General features: G+C 38.8%; 1 protein-coding gene across 1 annotated transcript in view; it reads left to right on the forward strand.

The window, feature by feature from the left end:
* SUCLG2 (succinate-CoA ligase GDP-forming subunit beta) overlaps positions 1–27,578 on the forward strand; it is a gene marked incomplete at its 3' end in the record, with an annotated part of 131,613 nt that overhangs the window by 76,249 nt on the left and 27,786 nt on the right. Inside the window, exon 9 of the mRNA XM_082004753.1 lies at positions 1,253–1,395. Within this exon, the coding sequence (XP_081860879.1) occupies positions 1,253–1,395 (143 nt within the window). The remainder of the gene's footprint in view (positions 1–1,252; positions 1,396–27,578) is intronic.

Genomic DNA, 27,578 nt, shown 5'->3' on the forward strand with positions numbered 1-27,578 from the left:
GGAAGGCAGGCTAAGGTGAGGGGAGCCTGCTGGGTTTCTACATTCTGAATTTTTAAACTAATGCAAGTAGTCTTTCCACTAATTAAAACAAAACAAGAGAAGTCATCAAAATTTGATCATTAATTTTCAAAAATGAGACACTGTTACTTAAAAGACACTGCAAAAGCATGTGTGTAAAAATACGATATTCCCATTTACAAAGGAATATTGAACTCCATTTCCCCTTAAGGAAAGCTGCTAAAGAAGCTGCTTGGTTGTTAAAAGAAAAATACCAGTTTCTTATTTTCCTGCAGTTTTTGTAGAACAGAAATTACTCTTTTGTTTGGAAGAGATAAGTAAAAAGTCAGCTATGCTCTAAATAATTTTCATTTTGTACAAATTCTTTTAGCCAGTACATTTTATTATGAATCTAATTGAATTAGTCATTTTATCTCAGCTTGGTGAAATGACTGGTTTTAGAAAATGTCCAGAGTTTACATTGCTTGAATGTGTACTTTAACCACTAATCTAGAAGATACTCATAATGTGTTGCAGTTGATTCAGTACGTGACAGTGAGATTTTAATCTCAATTTAAAAGGAAAAAAACCAGCAAACAATAATTGGCAACACTACTGTATTTTTTCAGTATTTGGTGTTGCTGTTGAATTACAGTGGACACGGAAGCCTCACGTTGTCTAGCAGGAACAACTTACTGGGGACAAATAATTCTCACCTATTCTTCCTAGCTTAGAGGATGTTCGTGTCCATGGGAATGCTTCTGAACTGGTGCAAACCCAAAATAAAAGGCATTTTCAGGAGCATCTGATATCTGTCCTCAAAATTTAGTCATCTGTTTTACAGTAATGCATCATCTACTGCTATCAGAATGATGGGAGAAGGAGCTTAAGGAGTCAGTCTGTCCTTCACATCTTGTGATGTGATCACTATTCCCAGAAATTTGTGGTGTTTGTTGCTTTAAACCAGACGTTTTTGCATTTCCACAATTACTATTTCAGTGCTCATACATGCTTAAGGGAAGGTGCACTTCTAAGTCCTAAAATTGATACAGTCATAAAGAAACCTAAACATTGGTGTGTAGGCACCAGATTTTGAATTATTTGTTGCATTAGATATGCTTGAGCCTATTTAGAAATAAATATTTATGTAATGTTTTGGGCCATATTATGTGGTTGTTCTGATATGTTTTTAAGCCTTTTCACAAATCTTACATACTTTTATGTGAAATATAAGCACTGATGTTTACAATTACAGTCAATGGAGCTGGGCTTGCAATGGCGACCTGTGATATAATATCCTTGAACGGTGGAAAGCCAGCCAACTTCTTGGATCTTGGTGGAGGTGTGAAAGAAGCACAAGTATATCAAGCATTCAAACTGCTGACTGCAGATCCAAAGGTAAAAAAGCCCGGTGTTGGTTTTGGACTGCAAACTTCCCCATGCAGTAATGCAGCTGTGTTACAGGACTATGGATAGTATGCTGAAAAATACAGGTAATGGTGTGAACATCGAGGATGAGCTACTACAGGGGTGATCCAAGAGGAAAGTGATTTCACTGTGAACCACTGGGCCAACATTTCAGTTACTGATCCACACTCGGGTTTGGTCAGTCTTGAGTGGGTGCTTTTTCAAGGCAGTTCAGCAGAGAAATGCAGATGTGGTAATGCTGGGCAGTGCAGTGCTGAACTTTGAACATCTGGCTCCTAAAGTGGAATTTGTAGGGAGCTTTAGATATTTAAAACGTTATTCCTAACAGTATACTGCCACAGTAGAGTGAGAAGGAAAATGTAAATTAAGCAAATGGCTAATACCGAAGGGCGATTTGTACTTTTTTAAGCTCAAATTTTCTGAAATATCTGATTCTGCACGGCAGGATAGTAGTCTGTGTTTAATTAACATTCACAGGCTGAAATCATAACCTGGTACATTCTAACACTTGCTTCTGCAGATGGAGTTGCAGTTGCTCTTTTCTTTTTGAACAACAGGAAAAGGCATTAGTCTGTGTGTATTGAGTCGAAGTTATTTCTAGAGATGCATGTGAGCATGCTGAGGTCATTGGTCCCTTTTGCAGACAGAAGTAGAATATCTACTGAGAGAGTATTGATCAGGCTTAGGCACTGGAGCAGTGCCAGCCGACCACCCCTGCCAACACGAACTCTACGCTTTTGTGTGTAGCCAGAACTTCAGTTGCTGTAGATTTTTTTTTTTTTACTAATGAAAATCTGTCAAAGGACTTTTATCATCTTTTCCATCTTCTGCACCTAAGCATCTCTGATGAAGTCCCAGTTTCAACATTTTGCTTCTTTTTGTGGATCTGGCTTTATCTACTGTTTCTTTTTTCTGTGCTTCCATCCCTTTTCCTCACGCTCATTGTGCCTGTGGTATTAGCTCCTCTAAGTACCACCTGGCTGTGAAAATTGCATTGCTGTAATTGTAAACCCCGTGCAGCAGTAAATGACACAATGTTGTAACTTTTCAAATAGAGGAGGATATTGTTTGCAGCAAAATTTCAAGGCAAAATCAGAAAGAAAATTTACAGTACAAAATAAGCACAATATGACTTCAAATTGTAAGCTCTTTGCAGTTTTAACTCTCCTTGCATATTTTTAAGGCACATAGTACCTCAGTCGTACTAGAGAGAGTCACCTGCAATTTGTAAAACATTCTTCCTGGATCTTTTTGCAGTCACACAGGCCTGGGTTGTGCTGACCTTTTGTTTGTAGAGGTCTAGGTTTATGTTCTTCCCAAGACCCACAGGAAGAGAACGGGTTGCCGCCTCCTACTTAGTGACCTTACAAGCTTCAAGTCATTAACATGCCTAAAAGAACACAGACCTGGAGAAGTAGAGAAGCAAGATATCTTGCCTGAGACAGAAGGGAGGCAGGATGGGACTTAAGATTCATGCTAGAAAACCTGATAGTTTCCTTCTTTGTCTGATGCTACTAGACACTGTTATGCTTGTCTTAATTTGTGTGAGTTTTAGCTATTCTCAGGACATTAGGTGAAGATTTGTTTGTGCATGTTCGAGTTGTTCTGCAGTGCGTGCTTTGTATGATGATCAAGGTTTGGCTGAGATGTAATTTAGTTCTGAAACTTGTATTAGTGCTGGAGAAGCAGGTGCAGTAAAGTCTTAGACACACAACTTAGCTGATGATTATCACTATGCTAAATAGGTTCTTCTGTCTGCTACAGCACAAACAGCAGGTATTAATTTTGGTGATGAAACTTACTGAGTTTAAACAATTTTAAAACAAAAAGACATTTCAGTAGCTCTCAGCTATATGACATCTGCATGCCCAACATTTGACTTGTAAATGTATCCTTCTTCTAATGTATGTTCTGCTTATATATTACTGCTTAACACTAGCTGCTTAAACCAGGGCTAGTGAAGCTATGCTAATGGAGGCAGCGGCACAAAGTAAAAGGTAGCATGAAAAGGACCTGAAACAGTCATTTATGCTTGTGTCTATGCACAGCTGTAGCTGTGCCATTCCTGGCATTGACTGGCCAAAGATGCAGGATGCTTTAGCCTAAATGCAACACAACTCATTCCTCATTCACTTGTTGCCTCCTCTCTGCCTTTTGAACGCCTTTTCTGATCTTTTCTCCATTCGCAGGAAGAATCACAGAACATCTCCTTTGCATTTCCCTTTTGTTCTCTTTATTGCACTCCAGGACAAAGAAGGAGGATGACTGCTTACGGTCCCACTGGACTCTGTTATTTGGTGTTGTGCAGGGGAAGGAGGGTGCTTCTGAAAGGTACCTGCTGTCTGTCCATAGCAGATTTGGATGCACATACATAAGTGACACCATTGTTGGCCACAGACATTGTGGGGTTTATCAAGATTTAATGCTGTTGCCCATTTTTAAGTTATTAACTTTAGTTGTTTTGAACCTAGCCCTGCACGTGACCAGTCGTACCACAGCTCTTATCCCAGAGAGGCTTGCCAGGTTTAAGTGAGTCACTTCCAAACTGTTTCTTGTCAGCCCTTTCCATTTGACCAATTTTTGCCTTTATTATGTCACTGTGACCACCAGCAATACTGTTTCAGTTCCACATCGTGAAAAACTTCTCTTACTGGTAACTGATGAAGAATATGTATGAAATCAAACTAGGATTAGGGAAGATACGCTGATATCCCGGTACATAATAGAACACTGTAGCAGCCCTGGCGGTTACAGCAGCCTAACATCAAAGCCCTTGTTTTTCTTACTGCTCTGCAGTTAAGTATTAATGTAAGTTTGCTAGCTATTAAAAAAATGAACATTTCATGTTCTATTTTGTTCTGTTCATAAAAGATAGCAAATGTCTGTTATTTCCTCTCCTTATACACCATGTCCATTAGTTTACTAATATACAGTAAGATAATTGAATGAATCCTCTCTTTTCTTAATGAATAGTAAGCTTTCAATGCCAAGAGTCATTGTGCCTAAAGCAGCATTCACAGTTTGTATGCGGTCAGTCATTTCCCTTTAACCTTTAGCCTGATTCCTACCTTGTTTGAGAAAATAAAAATCCACTCTTGGGAACTTGGGGGACAAATTAATTGTTGTAAATGTCTCCAAACAACATTGAGCCTCTGAGGAATGACTAAACAAAAAAAAAAAGCCTGCAGCGCTGTAATATGGAGCAGCACTGTCTTTTACTTCCGCTGAAATATGGCACTGGCAGTGTTAAGGACATTACAAGAGGAGAAATCTTCCAGAAGGAAATGTTCAACTGCACTTCGAAATAGATCTCTTTCTCTCTCTTTAGTTGTCTTTAAAATGTCTATTTTGTATTAAAGCAAAAAAATACAGGTATGCCATGATTTGATTTAGTGAAGCTGGGGATATTGTTTTTTGAGAAAAATGAAGATCTTGGCTGGTTTGTTGCTGGTTTAATCTGGCTGTTGTCAGTGTCTATAATTCTTTAAAAAAAAAAAAAAAAAGGTTTTTTGTTGCAAGGGTTACCCACTGGCTTTTGGATGGAAATGCTGTCTCTGGAGTCAGTGACCCTTTTGTACTCTGCTGGTCTTGTTTGCAGTCTGCCATATCCAATACTTCCTAGGTCAGACAGGTCATTGCAATCGTTCTGAATTCCTTTCTTTTCACTATCTAAATTCCAGACTTTTTTCTCCTTCTTGCCTGTCTTGTTTGTATGAGTTTGTGCCATGTGTCTGCTTTGGCAGAAAATCAACTGTCTTCCCTCTTTTCAGGTAGTAACAGGAAAGGAGAAGATGGCTTGATTCTGGATGTTCGAGCTTCTGAGAGGCACTGTGGGAGCTTCTTTGCTCCTTTTTGTCCCACAGTCCAGTAGAAGAGGTTCTTTCCTTCAGTATTTCAGATGTTCTGAGCGATGCCTGGCTCTCCCCTGCATGTGTGAAGTCCTGTTTCATCCATCCTCACTGAAGTCCTCATCCTTGAGTATTCTCACATGCGCATTTTTATTCATGCTGAAGACCTGGACTGTTACATTTACCATATGATGACTGTAGGATTCAACAAGGTTGTGGAAAGGCTAAAGCTAAAAAAAACCAGTCACTAAATCTGCTGTCTGGGGCACTGAAGTTTGGTTACAGTCTCTGCCCTCTGCTTTGGCTTGGAGTCTTCCCAGATATCTGACACTTCTAAATTCCTGCAGGTTTTTTTTCTCAGCCTTTTTATACACACTGCAGAGAGAGAGTCAACATCAAGTTTCAGATGTCAGGCTGGCTGAATTGTATTTTTGAAGACCCTAGTAATTATGAGAGCATATAAAAACTAGGTTCTTGGCGTGATGTGTTTAGTGACTACAGTTAAGCAAAGGCCAGAAGCATCTTAGCCACAACCTGAAGCAAGTCGCATCCTCTACCTTTTTCTCCTATGTTGCCTTGATAGAATAAAAATAATACTGTATAGGTTACTGGTATAGGGGAGTTGCCCATTAATGATGGCATAAATGGTACATGTACTTGAGATATGTGACCCAGATGTAGGACTACGTACACTTTCCTCAGGCTTTTGGCTATACACCGTGCCTTTCCTTTGTTGTTCTGTCTTCTTGGCAGGAGCTAAAATACAGAAACAGGAGTAAAGCAAACTAAGATGTAAGCAGGTTTGTTTTACCATTGACTGGCTGTAGTCCTGAACTTAACAGCTGACTCCAAAGTACTGCTGAAATACAGGCAGTTAAAGGCTAAAATTGTTTGTTGTTCTCCTTTTCTCACTAAAGCTCCTGTGACAACCTTTTTTGAAGCCTGTTCTTGATGATGCAAGTAAAGACTTAATAAATCAATTGACGTTAACAAGTGTTTGCTTGTCATTTAAGCAAAATACTATTGACAGACTGACAAATGTCTCTCTGGAAAAAATATTCCATATTGACATCTGTTAACTCATAACCAGGGAATAATTAATACCAAACACACACAAAACTTAATTTGTTTTTTTCCTTTAGCTATTCTTTAGTCCAAATTCAAATTACTGTTTTATTAATAAGGAATAGGCATTCTTATTCCTGTCACTTTGCTTTGCCTGTTTGCTTCTGTCAGATGCATCTCTCTGTCCACCTCAGTGATAGGAAAAGTAATGGCACTGATGTGTCTCACCATCAAGTTGCATGTGAAGCAGAGGTCTTGGGCTTTTATTTTCCAAGCATCTGAGAGAGAGAGAATTCTGAAAGAGGGTATCATTAAATCATAATTTTGCAATTCACTTATTTTCTAGCTGTGCTTGATGTGAAAGTAATACAGTTTATCCATCCTTATTATATAAGACATTTTTATCACCGGTTTATCCTTTTGGCTTGAGGGATTTTCAGTATTAGTTTTCTTAACATTGCGGTCCGTTATGTGGCAATAGAAGGGATAAAGATTTGGGATATTCTTTTCTCAGATTTCAAAAATAAAAATAAGGTTGTCTTGTGTAATTTATTTGGTCTTTATTTTGGATTAATTAATTCAGAATTGGGTGAGCTAGTTCAGTTAAGACAATTCGGAAAGTCTGCAAATATTCAGGCAGTTCGGAGTCTCATAACTATATCAGCGCGTTACTGGACTGTGTGCTCTCATTCTGCAACTTTAAACAAAGACCTGCTCCTAGTTTTAAGGGGAAAAGCTCTTTTGAGTGTGGTTTCTAACTAGGCTTGACTATGTAGCTGAGGGGTTTGTCCTGGAAATCGTGCAAAAATCTGTCTTACTCAGTAAGTCTGTGTCTAGTGTTTGACTGCTGGGTTACAAGCCTGAGCCAAAAAGGGGTTTTGGCAGATAAGCTTCTCAGGAGCTGCCAGGTGCCTATTCGGTTCCCAACCAATTATTCCCTGCAGCCAGCCCACTGAGGCATCGTTTCAAACAGTCTGGGAGAAAAGAGGGTGGAAGATGAAGAAGAGGGGAATGTTGTCACATGGCATTTCTGATCCAGGGTTGGGCACAGAGACATTATAATCGCATCAAATAAAAATCAAAATAATGTCAGCAGCCAAGTTGTGAGTGCAGGCAGTTTGCACAGCTGTTTAATGTGCTCTGCAGAATGTCTGTTGTAGTATTATTCATGCCAATCAGTCAAGACTACCAAGTCTGTCTTGACTAAGAGGAAGGGTTGCAGCTTGAACATCAAAGGCAACATCCAGAAACAAAGAACCAACTCGTTTGATTTTCTTCTAGGGCTGCCTTTGCCCGTTGATGAGAATGGCTGTTATTGCTCTTAATCCTGGAAGTTTTGTGTAGAGTGAGAGGAGGGGGTTTTGGAGAGTGGGAAGGGGACTATTAAGCTTTAAAAGTCATAAATAAAATACAGCATGTAGAGGTTTTAAAAGTATAAAAATTAAGATGGCCACACTTGCTGTGATAGCGAGCCTTATTCTAGTTAGAACACAGATTGGCTGTGAATAGTTTGTCATGCATTTTCTGCATTTAACTGACTGTCAGTAGTGGATTTTTCACTGTTACAATGATGCAAAACCATAAATCAGTAGGATCAAAAAACCACCTCTATCACACATGCCGCCTATGTCAGTGTGTGTATAATGTTGAAGAAAAAAATGAAATGTAAATAGCGTTCAGTTACGGACATAGAGTGTTAGCGCTGGATTTGTTTGAATTGTCAGATTGCGTGTCATTTCAGACTATGCAGAGGAACCCTATTCTTACAGAGTCATTAGAAATATTTTTGCTTTCTCATTCAAATATCATGCACCTTTTACACACTTCATTACCCAGCTTTTCTTTACACAGCCTGAGAAGTCTTTATGCCTTGTGTGTTTTTCTGATTCACGCAAGAGTGTGAAGCATCATATGCTGTTTTGAGTACTCCAAAAGCTGTAGCTGAAAAGTTTTTTTGCAGTAAAAATACCTGTGTGTTGTAGTATAGTCTTCCACGAGTGCTAACTGCAAGTCCAGTGTTCAAGCTTCTGCATAGCCCTTTATAGCTCCAGCTGGGTATCTGAAAATGGTGGCACTGAATTTAGTGGGTGCTTTTGAAAGTTCAGACTTTGACTGCTTTGGTTTTCCTTCTCTGTGTGAACTGTGGGTTATAATACTCATCTACCACAGATGAGACTCAACATTGATCAAAAATTATATAGTCCATTAAAGAACCTAAGCGCTGTGGAAATGCTAAAAGTTACCACTGTTCATTTTACTGCTTATTACAGAGCCCTATCCTACTGGCAGTTTCTTACTCAGCACTATTTCTGTAGAAATGAAATAGTAAATTTTTAAAAAGTCATAATCAAGAAACCTGTTGGTTTTCTGTTACAATTTTGACATTTGTGTAAGATGGTGTCTAGCCAATCATTGTAGTGTACCACATAAGTTTTGGAAGCTGCATCTTACTATGTCATCTTAATATTATCTCCTAATAGCATGTAGAGAGCCCCTTTTGCCTTGGGGGTGTGTAAACATGTAGGGTGAGACCATCCTTTTCTCTTATTTAAAAGACGCAAAATACTCAAGTGTTGAAAGAGGAACAAGACACAAAAAGGTGAAGGAAGCCTTCAGTTAACCTGGGTAGTCTGCCCAGTGTTGCAGGCCAATGTCTGCCTCAGTACGGCAAGAAGTAGTAAGGTTTAAATGCAGCAAAGAAGTTTAGGTTAGCTGTCAAAATTGTCTAGCAAAAGTAGTTGAGTTCTTACAGTAGTTTATTTTAGGAAATTAAAGGCTGTCCAGGACCTCAAGTTTTTAAGAACTAGCTAAACAAAAATTTATCCAGGGTGCTTCAGGAAGAGTTGTTCCTGCCTTGGGGCCAACGAATGGACTGGAGGTTTCTTTTCCTCTTTCCGAGAACAGCCCTAAACCTAAAATGGTGTTTGATAGTTTTATATGGGCAATAATGCCTTGGCTTTCGAAGCTTGTTGAAATTTAAGATTACTATCATAAGATGATGGTTTGTAGAGGTAGAAAAGACTTATTAGAGCACAGAAACACCTTGTAAAGCTGGGAAAAGTTAACAAAGGCATACTGTGTTTTCTGCCTCAGAAATTTGTACAAATACTTTGCCTTTAACCAAGGATATTGGAGCAGGTCATAGTTCTTTTATAGTACTGTAGGATTTGACTTGATAGGAGAAATTTAGGAGTTTCCCCACATTTTTATTAGCACTGCATTGGTGAGAAAATATAGACTAATAGAACTTTAACAAGGATTTCTTCTAATGTGTCTTTACAGTTTTGCAGGAATTAATGTGAAATGAGTAGTCGACTTTTAGAGCACTTAAAGTATCAAAAAGGCATTCTTTAATTTCATTGAAGCATTTTTAGAGACTGGTAGCATATTGCCAATATTTATGAAAATGTGAGGACAATTATGTATTTAAAATGCATAATTGAATTGTCTTGATTTATAAGCAAGAGTAATGTATTTTTCAAGAGCATGTGTAGTATTGAGTCCTAAGTAATTGATATGTAAATATACTTTTACATGAACCTGCCATTATTTATAGGCACTGACAAGTTGAATGCCTTTTGGCATTTTAAAGTTGACTCTAATGAATCTTATAAACTGGTTATGGAAATAAGCAAGAGGAAAACTTGCAGAGATTTTTTTAATCACCTCCTTTGTGGCAGAATAAGGAAAAATCACATACGTTTCCTTAGAAGGTAAATGACGAAAAAAATATGGCAGAACCACAACAAAAATTGAGCTGGTAGGTTTGGATAGAATTTGAAATGTTTGTGTACCAGTTACCCTCTCCGTAGCAGTATCCCTTCTGAAGTAGGGGATAGTAAAGTAAAGGGACAAAGGAGCAGACATTTCCATTTCCTCGGAAGACAATCTGCCACACCTTCTTGAGATAGCTGCTGTGTGGTCAAGGCTGTGTTTTGCTGTTTCTTTGGAGGTACGTCTGATTAATGATCAGAGTGATGAAGGATTTTTTTACTGGGTTGGTTGTTCATTAGGGCTTGGGATTGGAGAATCTGGACTTTTCCATGGTATGCACTGATGAGCCGATATGGCTGAGCCTGTGGTGGGAAGTATTTAAGAGAAGTACATGGGAATAGTCGTGGGATTGTAACATCATAGCGTAGTATTACCCCCTCACTCCACACCAGGGCCTGAAGTGAACGGTGATGGACACAAGCAGTAAATCTCCGTCTGGAAAACCTTGCCAGCATCACCTCTAACTGCCAAATGCCTGATGTCATACCCAGCATGTACAATATAATGTGCAGTTATGTTTGTGTGTCTTAGTATTGCCTAGGAAAAGGAAATGCCATGCATAATACATCAGAAAAGTGTTTAATCCTTTACTGTACTTTACAAATTGATGAAATTTTGAAAATGTATAGGCTCATTTCACAAATAATGAGGATGAAAAGGGAAGATATTTTAGGAATCTCAATTTGGTAACTAATCTTGGTGATGAGTAATTTATTATCAATCTATTTATAGATCATCTATCTAGCATACTTACAGGAAAATGAAAGACATCATTTGATAATATAGGTAAGAAATACTATATTAAAAAAAATTGTAGGTGTCCTTACTTAAACAGTTCTGTAGAGAAAATTGCATTTTAATACTCATTATTTTTAAGTGGTTTGAGGTGTTATGGCTGTCTAGGAAAGTGTTTGCTCTTTCCATCAAAATGAAGACATTTAATCACCTTACCTCCATCTGTCCCTGATAGAAACAGGCCTAGATGTTAGGAATTGTGTATTTCAAGTAGGTGCTTTTAGCCATTCGTGCTGGGTAAGACAGGCTCTTCTTCTGACAGTGAAATGAATATCAACTGTTTTTACTTATAATTTCAGAAGCACCCATGATGGATGGAGCACAGGTAGATAGAGCATAGGTTACTTAAAGAATAAGACTCAGTTTTGGGAAAAATTGATGAAATAAGACAAAATTAATAAACATTTTCCCATCATAAAATTATTTTTTAAAGACAGGAGAATAAAGGACCTGATCTTGCTAAGATTTTTAGTGTAAAGAGATACCTATACTTAAAAAAAAAAAAGCGTGGGGCATGTAAAACAGTTTTTTAAAATGTGCTTTTTGTCCCTAAGCTGAAAAAGTGACCTAATACTGCAGCGTCAGGTTCACGGATGTGGTTATTGGGGAAGAGGGGAGACTTGCTTGGATAAAGACAGATGTTGCACTTGTCTCTGCTGTGGCACTTGTGCTCTGGTTTGCATCCTAATACAGGAAATGGATTATGATAGGTGACCTTGTTCTAACCTGTTCTTATTAATTCCACATGCCAGCTGAAATGACTGGCACAGTGACGTGATCAAGAAAAATGTACAGGTCTGACACATATGTAACTTTTAAATTCATTGGCATCTTTTAAAGAAAAAGATCTGTTAGAACATCCACCCATTTCTATGGAAATGGGATTTTGAGGTGCAGTGTGTCTTGCGATATTTTCTGTATTCCACTGTATATGCCTTTTTTCTTGACCCCCACGCCCCCGTTTAGTGTTGATCTGGGGAATGTATTTTTCTATTGTATATAAACTTTGATTTGGAGCATTTCTGACAGCATTTCTGACTGTCTTCTCAGTCAGAAGAAGGTATTTAATTTTATATTTGAATATAATATATTCAAATATATATTTGAATAACAGAAGTGTTCCTTGGCCTATGTTTATCCATTCATTTGTATAGCTGAGCATAGAATGATGAAAAAGCTTTGGAAAAGACAAAAAAATATTTGAAATACGGCTTAATGAAAGAGGGAATAGCTATTTCTTTCCCTTGAATCTCGGTTTTGTTTCAGGTGGGACTGAATTATTTCACAACTTCATTATTCATGCTCCAGTTCAACAAGATATTCAAACCTGTTTCAAGTTTAATATTTTATTATCTATTATTCTGAGTGGATGGGTAAAGCTGAAATAAACGAGCCTGTTCACTTTTAAAACTTGTCGTGTGCTTAAGTACTTGGCAAATCAAGTGCACATCTACCACAATGAGTAGTTCTTACTCTTGCTGCTCGAGGTTTTGTTTCATCATCTAATAGAAAAACTATCCTTTTGTAGGAACCTGAAAATTAGTCCTTTCTCTCAAAGTAAGTTGTCTGTTTTGTATGCTTAAGTATTTAGGCAGTCTTGAAAATCAGGTGGTTTTGTTAGAGTAGTGAGAAAAGTGGAGGGCTTATCTCTTTGCCCTCACAGTGTGGACAGCAGTCAGCAGAAAACATGAGTTACTCCGTCTTCCAGTGCCCAGTTCTTTTATATATGTAGTCAGGGGGTGGAGGAATAGGAGGAATATTGCAAACAGACTAGTGGGCACCTAACCACGGTTCCTTCAGCTGCACAGAAGTTCAGCTGATTTAGGTGGCTCCAGTATTCGTGTTACCAGTTGAGTGGGGAATAGTGGTGCATAGAGTCCGTGTAAAGCAGAAATAACAGTCAAAAGCTGGGGAAAACTTAGGGGTTGCCTCTGCAAGTGTATTGGATTTTGCGATTATCACACTGTTACCGTCATATACCAGGCTTTTGAACTATACTTGAGGAAAAAAAAAAAACAACCCACATTATTATGCACTGTTTATATTGGGCACAGTGAACACATCTTGTTCACTTGATCTTTCAGTGACTTTGGCTTGAATTAAATGTGTAGCCTTGAGCTTAATTAACTTTTTGAATTTTCTTTAGGGTTCTAGCTAACACCTTTGGGGAGGGAAATAGTTTCCCTGTGGGTTTTGTTTGTTTTTTAAACTTGTCTCTCCATCCTAAAAATCCACTTTTGTTTGTTTTGCACTCCCAAACACCATACCCAATTCTGCTTAATTCTGGTGAGTAGAAAGCAGGAAATTTTCGCTCCCCCATATTTCCCCTCCTTTTGTAACAATTTGGAGGATGATACTTCTCTGTCCTCTTTATTCAACAGAATCCAGCCTTCGTTTGCTATGTAGAGACCTTCTAAAGCACTGGAGGGGAAAGTAATCTTAAATACCTCTATTTAAGAAACATATTCCCTCTCCATTATTAAAATGACAGTATGGATCCCTTTCTAAAATGGGGACAGAAAGTCTAGTGAAAACTGAAATGAATAATTCGACCTTCTACCAATATGGATTGATTCGTTCCTACAAATCTATAAGCAAAATTAGATGTTTGTTTGTTTGTTTTTAAATTGGGTAAAGTGTACTTAGAAATTAGCTGGATAAGGTTATGTACCTCGTTCTGGTGCCTGCACTTCTCACTGAATTACAGGAGAGTCACCTCTGGTGCTGAATGCCCAAGGAAGGGATTGCATGGAGGAGGAGGCAGCAGATAGCCTTGGGTGCTAGAAGCTACGAACTGGACTACTGCTGTCTTTTGGCATAGGTTGCAAAGCTGGGATGCTATATAGGCTCTGCTTGTCAAGAGAAAAGTGGGTGCCAAATTCCCAAGCATTTTCCTATGTCTCTATTGCAAAGCAGAACAGAAAAAGTAAGCTATTTGTTTGCAATGGTAGTACCTAATTGATAACAGAAACTGTCACTTTAAATGAGGGGTTTTAATTGAAAACCTGAGATTTTTTTTTTAATGGAAACTGTTGATTTTTCTTTGGGTTGGTGGAAGACCACACATTTCTTCAAGGGAAGAGGAAACGCTTAATGAAAAAAGCTAGAAACTTAGTTCTTAATCTTTTTTTTTTTTTAATGGGAAAATATTCAACCCTTTGGAGCCAAATGGCTTTAAAAACTACAGCTAAAAGAAAATAAGGGCCTGTGTGTGGAAAGGCAGGTCGATAATGTCTGACCAAATAGATCTTGCAGAAATTTGCAAAATTATTCAAAGGCTTTCAGCAGGAAAAAAAAGGCAAAAATTTTGAAGGTTTTTTTCAAACAATTACAGGAGTTGATCAAGACTAAGGTAGCCTTAGTTGTTGCAAATTGTTATATAATTTGTTCTATTTGGCAGAATGGAGCAGGTACTGTACTAATTCAGATATTCCTAATGAATTAAAAAAAAAATTCACTGCCTGTAAAACAGCATTTTCACCTTGAATGTTCTGCCATGGCTTAAAAATATCTTTTTCTATTCTTTTTCACTTATACATATTTTACTCATCAAACAAGTAGGGGAAAAGAGAAGTAGATTTTTTCTTAATTTTATACGTGCAGTTTGCTCCAGTGAAGTATAAACAGCAATGTGTATGTGTTCGTATCTGCATACGTATATGCCATTGCTGTTCTTATGCAAGTTTGCGCAACCTTTTTTGTATGCAGCGTTGGGTGTTGCTGTACTGTAGAAACCATTTCTAATTATTTAAGGTTAAGCAACTGAGAGAGCTGCAGAGCACCGATGCGCATTCCCCGCGCACGTGGGGGAGAAGGAGCGCTCGGGTGCTGCTGCAGACTGCGCGGTGCAGAGGAGCAGCCAGCGGTAGTTGTCATGGCAGAGTCTTGCCTTCCTCCAGCCCAGAACCTCCGAAGTGCCTCAGCGTGAGCAGCACAGCAGTCCTGCCACCGGTGCCGTAAAATCGCGTTTCGGAGTGGACGACGTTTGGGCTGACCGTGTAAGCCTGTATTCACTTTACCAGAAAAGGGAGTGAAATCTCAGTCTTGCCAGCTCGGCCAGATTGAGCTGTATTTGCAGACAGGCTCCAGCTGAGAAGGTCGGTAAGTAAAAGTTAACATAAAGCTCTGTCCTTTGACAGGGTAATGCCAACGTTGTGATTAAAGCAGAAGCATTCCTGTAAACTATGGATGGCTCTTGTGCATGATAGATTTGGACTTAATAGTGGTAATAAGGGAAAAGAGTAAAAGCATCTCATTAATAAAATAGATTACATACATGTTTATGTGGCATAGACAAGATTAAAACTTGAAAATGCTGAGGATCTCTCTTTTCTTAACTAAATCTTGATTAAGTCAACCTCCCACAATACTCTTATAGGCCTGTAACTGGCAAAAAAAGAAGAATCAATTATTGGGTAGAAATAAATGAATGTGCAGAGTCAATATTTTATAGTAGGTGGTGAAAGTTGAATGCCTGATGCCCAGCAAATCATTTGATTTAAAGGTTTGGGACTGCAATGCTTGACTTCTCATTGAAGAAATATAAAAGAGCAAATTACTATTTGCTGGAAAGTCACAGAAACCTTATCAGAATTGTTTAGTTCCTGCTATTCCCTGGAGGTTTTCCTCTTCAACCACTGATTGAGTATGTGCTCTCTGAATTGTGAAGGATTTTCCTTTAATCAAAAGTTCCGTGGGGCCCCATGCGGTTGTTTTGGGTTTTTGTGCGTATTACTTGGAGAGAATCTCAAATACATTTTTGTTTTCACTTAGTCATACAAACTATGGAAATAATTGAACTGAAAAGATAAAATAAAAGCAATTAAGCAAGGATGGTGCCTACATTTCAGCAACGTTCACTTAACTCCCTTAATAATGCTAAAGTCTGTTGAATTTCAGTAAGAAAAGCAGAAGGGTTCAGGCTTCCCCCCCACCAGTGGAACAGTGCAGTTGTAGGCTTTTTATGAAAGAACTTCCTTCCTCCGCTTGTAGTATCAGCCGTCAGCTCTGTCATTCCCTCCTGGCAAGGAATCAGGTCTGTGGCAGTTTTTATGTTTCAAAATACTCCACGGTATCATGCTCCTTCCCTCCGTTTGCACCTGCGCTCATCCAACCCTGCAGTGAACAAGCTCCATGAGCTACACTTGCAGAAGACTAAACCCATAAAAACAGAAACAGATTGGCTGCCTGAACTGGCTTCTTACTAGGCCAGGTGAGTAGTTCCTGGAGGATAGTGCTGGTTTAGGTAAGCTTTAGACCTTCAAGCCTACTGTCAGTCCCTTGTTCACGCCAGACTCATGTTCTTTCTTGCACTGGGTGATGCTTCCATCTTTGAGTGCTCCTACTGAGTTCAGTGAAACTACTTTCTGGTCACACGATGTTCGGCATCATCTTCTCCAAAAGGAATCTGGTCCATTAAGAAAAATTAATCATTTGATATTGTTGATGTGGGTCATGATTTATATATATAAATTGTCTAGTGTTAAGCTGCCCAGCAAGAAAAACAAAGTTATGCAGCCATTGCTGGCCTATGACTAAATTTGAGCTCTGATTAGAACAGGCTTCCTTTCTTCATTTCATAAATCACAGGTAGTCTGTGTACTGGGATTTTTCACTTGGATCCAAGAAAAAAATGGATTTTGTGTGTATGAATAATTTACATATTTAATGTCCTCAGAAAAATAGAATTAATCATTAAATCTAGAGAGAGATTTTCTGCAGTTCACTCCGATTAGTGATCAGATGTGCTGTACTCTTCTACCCTTCGTTTGTTACCTGACTTGATATTTCATTTATTTGTTAGTCTTGCTGAGTTCAATCACTGTGTTTTTCCATAGAGGACTCTGTAGTGCTCATAATCAAGAGCTAGTGAGCAAACCTGCATTATTCACAGTTTACCTTTTAAAATTGAAGGAGCAACTTTCGACACAAATTTGATGGCAACAGAAACCGGTATTAATGGCATGCTGGTATTGGTGCTGCTGTTCTGTACGATGAGAGGTCTTCTCTTTGTATTAAGTTGAACAATACCAATACGAGATTGCCCCAGCAAGCCAAGAAGAGTCACTCCACTTTTGAATTCTCAGGTGCAACATCTTGGCATATAAATCAAACCTTGTCCAATTGTAGTGCCAACTTACTGGTCAAAATCTTAGCCTTGATGTTCAATTTAATTACACAGTAGGTAAAGAGCTTGAAGTACTTTCATGTTATTTAGGAAATCATGGTCATGACTACTAAGTAGCTTGTATTATTCCCTGAACTTGGTACAGGGCTAATTGTTTATCACTCACAAAGTGCCTCATTTTCGCACTTCGTACAGTCAGTGGTGCTGTAAGACCCCATGAGAAGTCACAATACCACCCTCAGCAGAGGAAGATGATATTCATCAGAACTAAGGGAATCGAGCTAAAAGCGCTGTGGAGGTGGGTTTTTTCCTTCTCTTACTTCTCTTACATACTTTTATGAGCTGATTTGCTCCAAAATAAGATGCCTGAAATGAATTACTGTAATATAAAAGAAAATACTGGTTTGGTCTTTCTTCTTTCCCCAGCTCTGTTATATGTACTAATGCAAGTTTTTTGTTACTTTGGGGACCTGTATTTGCAGAAAGTGGGGACTTGTTTCAGAAGTCAAATACTCTCCGCCCTTTGAACACTGGAGAGGAAGGATTGGTTGGGGTTTTCTTTAAAAGCATTTGTCAGGACAGAACAGCTCTAGAGGCTTTAAGTAAAGCACTGATTGCCCTGTCAGTCAGGGTGCTGAGGAACTAGGAACTTCACAGATTGATGCTTGACAGAATAATTAGAAAACTGTCACTTGAAGTAACCACTCTGGTGTTCCCTAAAGAAATGTGCCTGTGCCAAATGTGTGCTGTCCAAATCGAGAGGTTGAATGTTCAGTAAGACAAAACATAGCATGTCACCAGAGAAAATTACTTCCAACATGCTGTGGAAGTGATGCTCCTCAAGCCCCTAAACAGTGCCTACACAGTTTATTGAGCTTACCTGCTTTGATCTTGCTTGTGTATTCAAGAGCTTTTCAGCCCTGAACTAGGGATTTTAACTCAGTAAAGCACTAAGGCATTATCTAACGTTTTAGATAACAGAAGGTCTTGAAGGGTTTGAGCCAAAAGCACTTAAAGCTGCAACAATGTTTTCCAATTCTGTAAAGGTTTTACAGCAATTCTCCAAGTGGTTTTTAGTACCTTCTGCTAAAGTAAACAGTTATCACATGCTTCTTTCTTAATCCTTAGCCCATAATGAAACCTGGATGTAATTTTGGTTTTTTTTTTAGGGGAGGGGTGTGTTTTGGAGGTTGCTGTGTGGGGTGCAGGACAGGGGCTGTGACATTTGTGTGCTTCGGTTTTCATTTATGTTAGTGCTACGTTGTCTGCATGGGGGGCTGGCATAGCAAAGAAATGAGATTTGTGCTGTGAAATGTTGCTCTTAGTTTGTCAGAGTCAGTTCTGGAATCTCAAACCGAAAAGATCGAAGGAAGGTCTCTCCAGGGAGGAGTTTTTGTGGTGGAAAGCCCTGTTCATTCCTGGCAGTGGAGCTGCTGGTCCCAGCTCTGCTCCTATGGAGTTAGAAAAACCTGATGTCAAAGCAGTTTTCTGCAGCTGAATCTACGTGCCCATTGCTTCATAGTAGTAAGCCAGGAGCTGAGAAGTGATCAAGTACAATGTTTGTTTTCAACTACATAGTTCAACATGAAGATGTCAGGTACAGTTTCTTTATGGGACAGTTCTCAGAATGAACATAATAGTCTCATCTTATGCCAACCAGACTTGCATAGTCATTGTGTTGAGGTTTGTCTGATTTGCAACTTGGACTTTATTTTAAGGTATAATGGGCTTTTTCAGAATTAGTATTTTACCTAAACTGCTTATGGTTATCTACGTAGTCAAGAGAAAGGATAATTTGAGATTTGAATTGGAGGCATGGATTTCCCTGTGGATTTGGAATATTGTAGGAACATGTGCTCTATTTTGTCACTGTGATGCTTAAGATCACTTCATATGTGAGAGTGGTTTCCTGATTGCTTGTTATCTGTAGGGCTGAATCTTGAATTGTGCAATTCTCTCGATGGAGGAAAACTGCTTGAATAAGTTAGAATGAGTGAGTTATGGACAGTCAGGTTGCATTTCTCAACGTTAGCTCTGGAGCTGCTGAGACTGTATTTGCAATGGATCTGTCAATCAGAAGTGGAAGTGTCTTTTCTTTGAACATTATAGATACTGAAGGTCAGTGCTTCTATGGATTTAGCTGAGAATAATTTTCAAATTTCTTTTTTCAGAGTTATAGATGAAATTTCAAAACTGTCATAGGACAAAAAAAGATTTATTTTCATGAGCAGTCAAGGTCTGATTCTCCTCTCGGTGTAATATTTCTTCTAGTTATAAATCTCCTGGTACTGGAGCGTTAGTGCTGTTTTGCATTAATCTAACTAAAACCAAATGGGGTCCTTAATACCTGCTCAGTTCTTTCTTGTGCAGAGTGAACTAAACTGATTTTTTTTTTTTTCCCGGGTAACGCACATACACAGTTATGTACATGCACGTATAGAGTCTTAAGCAGTGTTCACATAACTGTGTGCACTTTGAAGCCAAGTATTGCATGATGCCTTTGTGATAGTTTGGGAATGTGGGGTTTCTTTTCATAAACTGTAGTTTGAGTATGAAACTCTTTGGTTTTATTTTCCAAATTGTATTTGTGACTGTAATTTTATAGGGCTTTTAAAGCTTCAGTTTTCTGGAAGGAAACAGGCTGTGGCAGGGACAATAAAGTAGGGCCACCAAGAAGGTACTAAAACTGCCTTGGTGGGAGGCTGGGGCTCCAGCCGCCTTGCTAGCATAACAGGGTTCCTATGGTCACAACAGCTCTGTAGCAGCACTTCTTGGGAAATCTTAGCAGGAGAACAAGAGGAGGTGTCTCATACCTTTCAAGAGCAACGGGAGTAATTTCATTCAGATCAGAAAAGCCAGCAGGAATAGATGAGACGGGGATGATCTGGTTCTTGAGAATTAGGGCCAAAGGCAAATAACTTGTTGAATGCAGGACTCTTCTCTTGCATAAGGTGGGATGCTAAGACAGAATCCTTCCTCTGGGAGTGTGTCTGAGAGGTCTGAATTCTACTGGAGTTGGAAATTTTTTGAGATACTGTTCTTTCTCGGCAACCGACTGCCTGCAGAGTGAAGGGAAGAGGTTCCTGCGTCGGTTGGATATAGTGAAGCACTGACTGTCCGCTGGGTAAAGGTGGTTGGTGCAGCCACAGATATAATAGACATTTCACTACAGTTTGTTTGTTGCTTTTTTTTTTTTTTACCCAAACCACCCTTCACGCTTCAAAATAGTATGTAAGGTAACTTTTCACTGACACAACTTTTCACATGCTGCAGCAGTGACAGAATTGTTTCTATAGAAACTGATTTCTTTAAAAGACCAACATCAAAAAGCCAAAACCAAATAAATGGCATAAGACAAAATGTGATGGTGCAGATGCTATATCTTTATGATTACTGTCACTCATGGGAGGAAATCCACATAGGACATTCGTATCTCAGGTACCCGTAAGAGATGTTATCGTTCCTAGCTCACAGTAGTGAAACCTTTAGAGGTTCCCACACCATCTTGTATTAAATTTTATTCTTTTTTTTTTTTTTTTTATCGCACAGTTTTCCATGCATGGTCCATACACATTTTTATCATAACAGTTTCAAGTAAACTTCCCTTATCTTACTGTTATTCTCCAGTCCAGAGTTTTTGAAGCTCTACCGTACCTTTCCTACCCTGAGGTACAATAAAACTGTTCAGGGTTTTTTTTCTTTTTGATTTTTTTTTAAAGGAGGTGGTGAATTTTGATTGCATTTTGTGAATATGTGAATAGGGAAACCTTTTCTTTCCTACCCTTTGAAATCATTCCCATGTAGGTTTTGATAAATTGGACCTGGCATAAATGCCTTCGTTTTCTCCCTCTGTAAAACTTCTGTGTTTGAAATCAAAGAGATCATCAAAAATAGTGGAGGCAGGGGGTGAAAGGGTTATAGGGAAGTGTTAAAAAATTATACTCCCTGGGAAGAGGGACATGCTGAGCATTTTGAAGTGTATAATAGCTGTAAACATGAGGGAAGGAGTATAGTTATTTAATCTTAGTAAAACTGGAACTAAACATTTTTAAAAAACAAAGAGCAATGAATATCATCAAAAAAAATTCTAACAGTGAGAGCTGTAGTCTAAGACTTTGATCCTGAAATTAGCTTGGTATGTGCGCTTCCTAGTGCAGGCGAGGAGTCTGCCAAGTAGGTTCTTCACTTACCCAGTCTGCATTTCTGTTCACAGCATCCTGCCAAAAGGTGCTTAATATCTAAAATAAACTGGAAGCCATCTCTCTGGAAGTAGGCTGAAAAAGGAAAGATATTTCATGGCCTGTCAAGAGAGTAATTGGAACTCCTTATAGGTGGTTTTTTGGTTTTTAATTAGTGATCCTGTTGCATGCACAGAAGATGGCAAGTGGTAAATGCTGTTTTTAGAGACTGTGGCATAATTCCAGATGTGCATCTGGTAACAGGATCTGGCTTCAAATGTGCTCTCTCAGTAAGTCTAAACCTTTCCAGGGATTACCTCTACAGTTCCTCCCTCCTCCTCTGCATCTTCATCCTTTCCCATACGGGAACCTGTATTCCTAACATCTTTTCACTCTTACTTTACTGATTCTCCTTTCAGCCCCTGCACTCCGGTTTGCACTGGCACTTGCAGATACAGAGCTTTATCCACCTCCCTGGGAGGAAGTGGTGACCCCAGTAGACCTCCACACTTCAACACCTTGCTGGCGGAGGAAACAAGTACTGTTCTGAAGGATTAGTAAGGAAACGGGCATGGTGGCATGTAATGCCAAGATTTGTCTGGGTGGGGGTTAACGGGTGTTCCCGATTTGGGTTGTGGTTCTTACGTTGTTTTGTCTTCAGAGCTGTTAAAACCTCCCCCAGCTCTGCTTGAAATTAGGAACGAAATTTATTTGATACTTGGAGGAGAAGTCGGTGTCAAAGTCTGAAGGGTCCCAACATCAGGATCCCAAAGTGGCTTCTAGAAGGTCACAGACCTTGTCAGTCTCTGGGGCAGAACCGTGGCATAGACTTGCCCATGCTGTTTTCTTTGGCTCATTTTGGATATTACTTTTTTTAAAGTTAATATTTTGGAGTTAATCTCTTTGTAGCTTTTATTGCAGAAAGGAAGAGATGCATTTCTGTCTGTGCTTATTAATTTTCTATCTTCTTTTCCTGGTCAACACACGCCACATTTCTGCCTTATCTTAAAAGCAAGCTTTTTCAGTGCTGGAGTAAATTTTCTAATTGAATACATCCCGTTGGCATTGTAATAGCTTGTCAATTTGTGCGTTTGACAGCTAGCCCTGTTGCCTTCACAACTAATGCTAGTTGAGTGCCAGTATATATGCGTATGATAATAGTCTCATACCATGTCTAGTCTTTTTCTAAATGTAATGTCAACATTTTTCTGAATCTGTTGTGGTGTTTTCCTCAAAGAAAATGATTGAGAAATAATGAAATCCTGCTTAGTCATATCTGCAGATGCTGAACCCTACAAAGAATTTTTCTTTGGAACATCAGAGAATTCAAGTTGTGAACGCTTTGTAAACACGTCTTATTAGCCATAGTAGAACAATAGGAAAAGAATGTAAAACTTGATGTCCGTTTAAAAGAATTAAGAGAAAGGGAACAAAAAAGGCTAAGAAAGGTTGCCCTTTAAATGACTGATGGGCTGCGTAGATCAGGTACAGTCTAAGTTAGACACATTTGGATAATTGACCTTCTGAATGGATATAGATTAAATTTGATTGATGATGTCACTATGTGAATAAAGACTTTATTTTTTGGCATTTTTTCTGGTTTGTTTTGTTGGCATCCGGAGACAATTAAGTACTTTACCATGTATCATGACTTTCCAAAAGACTATTAAATAGTTTGGAGGAAACCTAAGTTTTACATGCTGTACCACTTTGCTTTACGAAAGTACCTCCATGTGAACGTTGAGTTTAATGGGCCCTTGCAAAATATTTGTTGTAATTGTTTACACGGCAGTACTGAGTAGAAACCTTGGCTGAAATCAAGGTCTGTTAGCATCGTACAGGAGAGCTCTTCCTTTCCGTAAGCAGTTTGATCTAAACCGGTAAAGCATGAAAAGAAAAAAGTCTCTGGAGGCAACAAGACTTTCCCAGGGTGACCTAACAGTCCGTGGCAGACTCTGTATTAGAAACCAGGTTGTGTGGCCTTGAGTTGTGCAATGCCACGTCCTCTAGTGTGGTCTCCTCTTGCAGATGCCACTGGTGCTGAGCTGAGGTGGGGAGTGCATTTGTACGTATCTATATAGGTATCAAAGATCAATGACTTATTCAGCAGAAGTGTGGAGTGCTAGTAGTTCCTCCATGTTGTTTTTCCTGCAGCAGAAAGAAACTAATAAAAATTGTTCTCATTATGGTTTGTTTTTCTTCTGCTCAGATGCTGGCTGAAGAAGGTTTGATACCAGCATTTTGTCAGGGAATTTACTGAATTGACAAGAAAGGAGATGTTATTTATTAGTGTCCAAAACAAATAAATGCAAATAAATACTATTGTTTTGTAAAGCTGAGGAGAATCCCTATAAGATTAAGTCACTTTTATTTCATCTCATGTCTGCTTGTTGAAATAGTGGCCTATGAAGAGAAAAAGGTTACTTTTTGAGATTTAATGCCTTGAAGATTTACAGGCTCGATGCTTAAGCAGTAATAAGTGAAGCATTAAGGCATTTCTTGGGGATTAATGACTGGCTGGGAGGAGTTGATTGCTTGAAGAATAGCTGAGGACCATTAACCTCTGCTGGTCATTAATCTTCAAAGGCTGCCACAAATACTGAGGTCATTATTGCTATTAGAAAATAAATATTTGAGGAGGGGGAGAGAGGACGGATCATACAGACTTCTAAAATACACGGTTTGAATGGTTTAGTAGCTACCCTGTCTATCATATGTCATGCTAGGTGAACAGTCACTAATATTATTAATCTACAGGATTAATAATAGTTTTAAACTTCCACTTGCTCAGGTTGCTTTTTCTTCATTCACTAATTCAGGCTGCAAAGTCCATTAACATCAGGATAAATACAATTTTAGAAATGTGAATGTAAGATGTGTACAGCTGTGTGGTTAGAGAACAGGCCTAGTTCTCACAAGCACTAGTAACGATGCTTCTCACTTTGTTTTTCATGTTTAAATGGGATGTTGCGGCTGCCATTAAACATGCTTTGTTCTGCATCCCCGTTCCCTGTTTACGCACGTGGTGGGTACATGCTTGCGTCTCATTTCCCTGTCAAGGGACATACCCTTCCTTGTTGTCCGTGTTCAGCAGTGGTGTTCTCTGCAATCCTTTGCAGAATAACATGGTGTAGCATTTTATTTCCTGCTAGTCAGGGTTGCTTTGTGTATGAAAAGGTCTAGAAGTGGCCTTCTGTGTCTCAAATACAAGTGAAAAGCAAGCTGGTAATACTGCTGCTGTTTGCAATTTCTGCTCTTCAGCAGCAGGACAGAGAATAGTGTCACCTGGAATAGTGGATGCCCAGTGTTCACTGGAAAAGGGCGTTTCTAGCAACCTCCAAAATGCACTGCTTTTATATGCTGTTTGTACGACGTTTACCACGTGAGGAGTATTTTGCATCTTTAACATGCTTTGTGCTACTATCTGGGTAACGTCAGATGAAAATCAGCTGGTCTTTATCTTTGTTAGGGTTACAAAACTGAGCACATGAACAAAGCATTTCGGGTTTTTTTTCCTCACCCCTTTGCTCCATTCAGCATAGCTTTCTATATATGCTTAGTTAATTTTCTAGGCTGAACTCCCCTGCTCTCATCTCATGTGCTACCATCACAATGAGCTGTCAAGGGAGCAGCGGATGGATGTACTGATTATTAGTCATCTGGGTTTTGTGTCTATATGTCGCTGCTGCTTTTAGTGTTCATTAGGATGATGCTATGTCACCCTCTTACTCTCAGTATCTTAAATTCCTCTTGACTTCTTAACTACTATATTTTGCAAAGATGATCACTGAAAATGTGTGTTCCTCTGTGTAGGTGCCACCTATGGGACAATGTCTCCAGCTTTCTAGGACTACTGAAGGGGCCAGCAGAAGAATTTGAAGGGGTGCCTTTTGCTGTTAGGCGTAGTTATGCTGCTGAAAAGTGGGTTAGCCTTTGCTCACATCCAACCTTCCTTTAAGTCAATGGAAGATTCTCTATGGATTTTCCATAGAAACCCAAGAATCTCCAAGAAATGGAGAGAAAACCTCCAGATGGGGTTTTGGAGTGGCACATAGCAGCTACGTGGCTCATTTTCTCCTTGTCTCACCCCAGGAAGCACCTGCTATGTGCTCCAGTCAATAGATATTCACCCACTAGGAATGTTTAGGGAAAACAAGGCAGGATGCTCAAGGCATGTGGGAAAAAGGATCACTAAGATATAACTTTTAGGGTGTTGCCTTAATGTTTTCCAGAAGCTTGTACTTAATATAACTTAGTGTCCGCATTTCTTGAGTATAGAGTCACAAATACTTGGGAATTTGACTATTTTTTTTTTTAAATCTATTCATAATACTTACTTTAGAAGCTTGAAATTAAAGCTTCTTTCTTTGGTGATTCTGCCTTTTTACTATTTGGCAAACATGGATTTCTTCCCCACCCTCTGTGTTTCTAATGAACCCTGAAATTACTGCAGCCTCTTCCGATTCCTTCTTGATGCACTGTCAGCATCAGTATTGGCAGAAGATGCCCTAGTTGTTTCTGTTTCTATGACTTTGAATGTATATCCAGGGAAACACTAGCTTTAATTTACTTTATTTGCTTGAGAATCTTTTTCAGTTATTGATTTTATTATTAAGGTACATATTCTTCTTGCATCATGTCATGTATCTGCCATTCCAGTTTTTTTAACTCCTTTTCCTTGTATACCTGCAATACTTCAATGAGACAAACTTGTTTTAAAAACTGTAGGTCAGCTGTTCATCTGGTACAGCCTTACCCAAATGAATGCAGGTGTGCAGGCTTGCATCTGCTGGTTCTATACCCATAACTAGTTATGTGGGGGAAAGACAAGTAAAAGCTACCCTTTTACTCTAGCGTAAAAACAAATTCATATGTGTAATATGCTCATTATGTTATGGTACATGGAGGTTATGCAAAACCAAATCTGTATGTGCTCCTTGAGACAGATTTGAAGATTAGGAAAGACCTTTAAGATTATCTAGTTTGACTTCCTGCAAACTCTTGACTAAAAATTCCTGCCTTGAGTTCAAAGTCCTGTGATTAAATTAGCATGTGTTTTTTTTTTAGAAGACATTCTCAGTCTTCATATACATACTTCATTAGTTTAAGCAGATACCATGCATACAGCTGTAAGCTTTTCCACAGTTCATCTATTTTTATGCTTGAGGTTCCTTTTTATGCATTTTAATTCTCAGAGTTTGTGCTTCCTATCGTAGTATGTTGTTACCTTATAAAGTATTAGATATCTCCTGTGAAAAGTTACTCTGTAATCTTTCATTCAGTAGTGTAAAAGATGGAGTTTAAGTCAAGTGACTTTTTGAGATTCTGAGTAACTCTTATGGTTGCTTTCTCTGACTATTTTCTTGCAAAAAATCTAAGAATGTGAGAGTTAAACTGAACTCTAAGAGGAGACGTGACTGAGAGAACCGCTTGTAGTCCTCATATTTTGCCCAGGAAAGAGTATCCAAAAACCAGAAAGTTAATGTAGATAGGAACAGCGGAATTAAGTTAAAGACTTCCTTAACAGCTGTGCATAATGTCAAGTTTGAAAGTGTGACAAAGATACTGAAAGTCCTCTTTCTGGTTCAGTTTGTAAAATCTGCCTATTCCTACTAAAACATTTTAAATGGAAGACTTTACCACAAGTGAAAGATGAATTAATCAATTTAAGCCTAAGGCAAGACAAGGTATATGTCAAGTTAGAAGTTTTTGGTGAAAAGCTGTCTGCTGCTCTGGTTGATGTGTGCAAGTTGCATAGCAAGCTATGCAATGAAATTGAAAACTTAGGAATAAATACGTGTCTGGTGTTGAAAAGTGAATGAAGCAGACTTGTACTGCCACTGAGCGCTCCCAGAAAAGACTTTTTCTTGTAGAAATGAAAAATTAATGAGAAACAGGCGACAACTTCAGCATCATGTTACACAGAAGGAAACTGCTACCTGTAGCTTTTTCATAATTGGAAAACCAAAAGAGCTATGCAGAAATCAATAAGATGGTTCTTGTTTCTTTGAGGGTTTGTATGGGAGTCTTAACACTTGCAGTCCTGTGCAGTGTTCAACTGCATCAATGCGTATTTTTTGACATATGGATGGACCAGCATGCTTTTAGAAGAATGCTTACAAAATGCATGCCACACAAGTGAAACCTCGAAAATAACCTGTAAGTGAACTGAGAATCCAAACATCCTGGTGGCAGCCTTATTCAGCGGTATGTAAGCTGAACTGATGCAGAATTCTGTGTTTTAAAAGTTTCTCCTGCCTGTGCTACAAGCAATGGTTGTAGCTAAATGTAGATCCTGACAAGGCAGTTGTCTGATTTTGTGCCTTGACAATAAGTAGGTTCTTAGTAGTTGGCTGTAAAACGTTT

Source organism: Phaethon aethereus, assembly GCF_964289735.1.
Source record: "Phaethon aethereus genome assembly, chromosome: 11".
Taxonomy (NCBI): domain Eukaryota; kingdom Metazoa; phylum Chordata; class Aves; order Phaethontiformes; family Phaethontidae; genus Phaethon; species Phaethon aethereus.